This window comes from Acyrthosiphon pisum, chromosome A2 (genome assembly GCF_005508785.2).
Source record: "Acyrthosiphon pisum isolate AL4f chromosome A2, pea_aphid_22Mar2018_4r6ur, whole genome shotgun sequence".
NCBI classification, from domain to species: domain Eukaryota; kingdom Metazoa; phylum Arthropoda; class Insecta; order Hemiptera; family Aphididae; genus Acyrthosiphon; species Acyrthosiphon pisum.
Genome location: NC_042495.1, coordinates 90,316,819 through 90,322,818, shown reverse-complemented (window position 1 = coordinate 90,322,818; position 6,000 = coordinate 90,316,819). Strand labels below are relative to the sequence as shown.

Below are 6,000 nucleotides of genomic sequence, written 5' to 3'. Positions count from 1 at the left end.
CTATAAATAGGTATTGAATAGTGAATATATATGCCTTTGTTAATGAGTTATTGAGATGTATGTTAGTAAATAAATAATAATAGTTACAATTCGAGCGGAGCGAGAACATTTTTTTTTTTGAGTTGGCAAATTAATGAATCAAGCCCCCCCATGATTTGTTTTTCAGGACGGCCCTGAGTAGTGCAGTATACTTACTCCATTTATTTCCTTTCAATAAAGGACATGCTCCATGAAGAGATTCATAGCATAATTGTCCATCAGACATATGCAAATTATTCCAAACCAACGCAGATCCTTTTTCAGCCGGAGCAATAATATTTAGCATAGGAAATGACGTATAACCATCGTTTTGAACATCAGTCAACTAATAAAATAAAAACAAATTACCTATTATAAAATAAGGTATAAATACCTAAACCTTATTCACAATAAGAAAGAAACGACGACCGACTTGTGCGAAGGTGTGTGGCAATACCACAGATTTCATGAAGATAATTTTATTTTAACATTATTTTATTTTATTTTCAAATAATTAGTGTCAATACTACACAGCAGGTAAAAAAATCGATGACTCGCTCTGGGGTGATAAACGAGTATTACTAAACTACCACCGATGAAGACTGGTCGCCGCCGTTCGCGTTTCTTATTGTGAATAGAGTATACTTGAGCAAAAAACAAAATTGGCTAACATAAAATAATACGGTTACTAATCTGTTACCAAACTCCATATTTTCCTGAAAAAAAATTTCCGATTAAAAAAAATCAGATAATATAATAGTTAACGATTATAATGGTTTAATGTTTATGTACCTATTTCATACTTATTCCATAACTTTCAATCGATATTTAAAAAATAGTATTAATTATAGCCGATAGGTATATGTATATTGGTAAATAATTGTGTTACGTACAGTTCCTTTTTTAAATGTATCAAAATGCGGAAAATAATGTCCACCTAAACCATAATTAACTATTTGATATCGCTCAGCTGTCTTTGTAGAAAATCCGGTAAAAGATTCAATACGAGTATTTAGTGCATCAAAATATTCAATAGCATCAACTTCGTTCATCCTGTAGACTTGACCTGAACGACTTCGTTCTCGTAATATGGAATCGTTGGATGTTTTGACTTTTGCATCACTCATCTAGTATATAGGAAATAATATGATTATAGGTTACACTTTTTTAATACCTACAATCTACATGTAATAATTTAGACGTATATTATAATAAATAATTATATATACATTAGAGATATTACGAACTGGTTAGGATTTTCGAACCAAACTTTCCTATGTCAAATCTAAGATATAAATAAAAAATTTAATTAACTATCGTAATAATTGTATCATGTAAAATTAGTACAAGTTTCTCAATTTTAGTGCAGATACACTTTTACTTAGACTTGATATTATTAATTAAATTAATTCATATATTAGTATAAAATATAACAAATCGTATAGACTATACCTAATGATATTTATTATCATAATTCTGTAATTTAATAAGTGATCAACATAAAATTGATTTATATCATTTATTTTATGAGGTATTCAATAATCAGTTTTTTGAATTAAGATTTAAGACAAATTTTTGTTGAACCTTTTGAATTGTTTTAGAGATGGAGATGGGGTAGCAAAAAACTCAAAGCAGAGAAACAATATAGAATTTACGTTTTCTTTGACTCAAGATATTGATTTATCAACATACACATACTAAATAAAAAAAAACTATAGGTACCTGGTAAAGTGATACTTACTTATATCAATAATTATACTATTGATTATATATATTGTATTATATATAATATAACTATTATAACATTTATAACTTTACATGTTTATACAATTATACCATTTTATGTATCATCTAAATTAGATAATAATAACAATGGATTCAAATTTCAAACCAATTAAAATACGTACGTTAGCTAAGCTCATCGTTTTAATTTTCAAGATCTCGTCATCATATAATACATCATGATATATTTTAATGAATGGCTCGCTATTAATGTCTTCTTCTTTAAAGGGCATCAATATTCGGTAAAATAAATTGTTCGTTTGGTATCTACATTTTGAGTATTTTGTTAATGTTCGTAAAGATACCCCATGTTTACATAAATTTCTAAATTCATTTATATCTTCACTACCATCAAAATACTTTAAATAAATACATTTAATATAAGTTTTTTATTTGTATATTTTATACTTTGATTGTAATTTTTATTCTTACATTATATACTTCCATTATATCCACTGCACTCTCCTTTTCCAGCTCAAACAATTCATTTTTCATAAGGGGATAGTAAAACACAAATTTTTCAGTATATTCTTGATAATTTGATCCACTTAGGTTTAATAAACTCGTTAAGTTAAATCCTAAAAACGTTTATTATTTATAAGAATGGTTATAATTTATAAGTAAGATTTATAAAATCAATAAAAAAAAAAATGTAAAATGAGTTACGACACGCTGTTTAATACATTTTCCGAGATCCTCATATAAATATATACAAATTTGCAAAAATGTTACTTAAAAAATTTGAGAATTTGTTTTTAATTTTGAAATGATAGCATTTTCATATTACATTTTTATTCGTACAGATTTCACCTGTATATACTGATGATGATACTATGTAGTAATTTAAAATGTCGGGATCTACACATTCTGGTCGACCGTGACTTTCCCATTTTTGATACGCTTCAAAAGCCCAATCTAGGACGCCATACGGATCGTTTCCCTCTAAACAGTACTTCGCCATGACGTAACATTCACATGCTAAATAATAAATGTTGACTAATTATTGAAAATATTGAACATGGTCGGTTGAAAAGCGAAATACAACTATTACCATCCATTCGATCGCCTATAACTTTTTCATTAATTCTACCTGCCGACATGTCTGATGCAGGAATCGCATAAAATAATTGTAGTCTCCTCAATGCTCGGTGTGCCCACAATATATGATCACCACTAAGATCTTTGTGGTCGTCGATATCTTTTAACGCTATATTATTTGGTTCAATCGAGAAATTGTATATGTTATACTCATTAGTTATTATAATTGTTTTATGATATAGAGCCAATAAATTCAAATATGCACATTTGTTTACCTTCTATAGATTGTTTATTTTTTATTAAATCATCACTTTTAAAAAAATGTTGGTGCATTTGTGTCATAAATTTAAAAACATCCAAGTGATTGTGTAAGAAGTCTTTGTTGGTTTTTATGTGATCACGCCATTCATATACTGCAGCTACATAACTTGATAATGAAATTAAAATTAAATTAAATATTAAAATACACATAAATACATTATAGTATATAATATATCATAGATATTAGATGGTTAGCAAAATTGTTAATTAGAAATATAAATTATACATTATATAATTTATATAATAATAATATTATAGAACACAGTATTTTTTATTTTATAATAAATAATCAGTAGATAGTTATTTATTATTTACCTGACATAACTATAAAAAAAAGTAATAATTCCTGCATAATTAGGTATTTAGGTATGTAACTTAAAATTTTAAAATTATACCGAATTCAAGTATTTAAATATAATTTATCCTAATTTATTTCTAATACAGTTTTTCTTTACTACATATTCTTAGTATATACCTACCTAGCTGTGCGAGACTATTGGAAAATCTCAATAATATTATAATATAATTACTTTTTTAATTCTTCCAAACGTTTTGTCTCCAAATCCAAGTAATTATCCAAGACATTAAAATGATCGTTTTGCAGATCATATAATTTCGTTAACATTATTTGTGATGTATGCCATCTATTTCCGGATTCTACAAATATTAATAACGAAAAAACAACGGCTAAATATTTAAACATATTTATTCCATGCCTATATTCAAAGTACTTATAAATAGCTATCGTAACAGTTTTGAACTATAAAATATTGAATTCATAGTATTTTGACAATAAGGTAAACAAATTACAAATAGTTCAAACATAGGTTATACATTTTACATGACACATAAAAACATTTTTTTTTTTTAAATTTCCATCATTTTAAAAATATTTATTCATATGCAGCAATACAAATATGTACCTACCTATCTATTCTATTATATTCTGTACTGACTGTACCAACCTAGTTTAATTTGTTGGACTATACCTACTAATTTCCCCAGACGGGAGGATAGTAATATAGGTAATACCGTAATAGGTATTTGGCCTTTAATACAATGCCACGAGAAATACATCGTTGTTTTACATCGATTATCTATTGGTATGTTTATATTATTTTGCTATTAGCATAGTAAAATATACTAGGCTGCATTCTCAATAAACAAAAAATGACTTTTAGACAAAAATCCAGACAAAGCCGATGGGATTTGGTTTGATGGATTTTAATTTTTAAAACGAATTATGATTGATTAATATAAGTTTACTAGGTTTGAATTATGGCGATTTTTAATTTTTTTAATTTTACTAGTGCTACAATGAATAATATATTTTAAAAATATCATATTTTTATTCATAGATATCACAGTTGAAAAAATAGATGTTCAAAAACGTCTCAATAATAATATCCTAGTAAAAATGTTAATCAATTAAAATCAGTTTGAAAAGTTTAAATCCGTTAAACCGAATTCTTTCAGTGTCTTCTGGCTTTTGGGTCAAATAATATCATTGTCATAGCCTGCGCGTACGTAAGTTAATTGACGGTGACTAATATAAAAAATGCGCATCATGGACCAATAATTGCGCCTCACACAAAGTTTTTGTTTTCGGTCAGTTATTGTGATCTTTATATTATACGTCAATATACCAATTGCGATTTGCGCTTGTATTCAAATTTTCCCATCTTCAGACATGAAAATATTGTTGTTCGATCTAATTCCAACAACATCAATATAAACAATCTACACACTAAAATGATTGAAAATTAAAAACTTATTTATTGATCAATTGATTATTGCTTAAAGTGACTGGTTATAAATGTATAATATATTTTATTACAGTAGTACAGTACCTATTGGGAATCGTATAAAACGTTATTACCTATGTTGGCAACACTGAGCCCTAACGCCTTACCAGGGACTAAGCTAAAAGCTTAGGGTGAGCCGTGAGGCCATCAGCAGTAGTTTTCCCCGCGTTATAGCGAGCGGAGCCCGGTCTGAGCTGTGTGCGACTGCCGGCTGCTTTTGCTGTTTTCAGTGATTTGTTTTAAGAAACTGTATTAATATAACCCGCTGGTATATTTCGTTGATAAAATCGTTATGAGTTTTTATTTCTAAATCCTGACAATTCTTAGTGCTAGTGATTAAGTAATCTAGTCTTACATTTCATAAGTGGGATACTTACCCACGCCCACAAAGTAATGTATCCATGTAAAACCACCGATGCCAAGTCCCTAATACGCATTATGACCAAGTTTATTGAGACAAGAGGTATACCAGATCGAATAATTTCGGATCGCGGTTCTTGCTTCACGTCCCGACCATTTGAACAGTTTTGTACAGTTCACAATATAGAACATATTCTCAACTCCACAAGGCACCCACAAGCAAACGGGCAGGTGGGACGAGCAAATCGAACCATAGTAACGTTACTCAGTATGAGCACTGATGACCAACGGCGTTGGTACACTAAAGTGAGCGAGGTCGAACGCATGTTGAATGCAGCTGAAAATAAGACCACCAAGAAGACACCATTCGCAGCCTTACACGGTTACCAGCCTCGTTTCCACAAAGGGATACTGGGCTCACTATCTCAACATAGTAATGATTGGAGGGAACCAACAGAGGTGCAAGGTGAAGTACGCGACAATATACTGGAGGGACAACGCGCAATGACCAGATTATATAATCGCAAACATATACCAGGCATTAATCTTGATTTGGGTGAGATGGTTGGTTTATGTTGAAAGCTCCAGCAGTAGGACAACCTACTAAATTACAGTCGAAGTACAGAGAAAAACCATTACAAGTTATACAAAAGTTACCGGGAGACACTTCAATCAC

General features: G+C 29.4%; 1 protein-coding gene across 1 annotated transcript; it reads right to left on the bottom strand.

The window, feature by feature from the left end:
* Window positions 1-17: 17 nt before the first annotated feature.
* LOC100568765 (prolyl 4-hydroxylase subunit alpha-2-like) lies at window positions 18-3,918 on the bottom strand. The gene is made up of 9 exons (XM_029490776.1): window positions 3,690-3,918; window positions 3,114-3,265; window positions 2,852-3,007; window positions 2,611-2,778; window positions 2,233-2,378; window positions 1,926-2,159; window positions 912-1,145; window positions 690-734; window positions 18-364 (listed from the first exon to the last, which is right to left on the bottom strand). The coding sequence occupies exons 1-9, from the start codon at window positions 3,860-3,862 to the stop codon at window positions 131-133; spliced, it is 1,542 nt and encodes a 513-aa protein (XP_029346636.1). The 5' UTR covers window positions 3,863-3,918; the 3' UTR covers window positions 18-130.
* Between the last annotated feature and the right edge of the window lie 2,082 nt (window positions 3,919-6,000).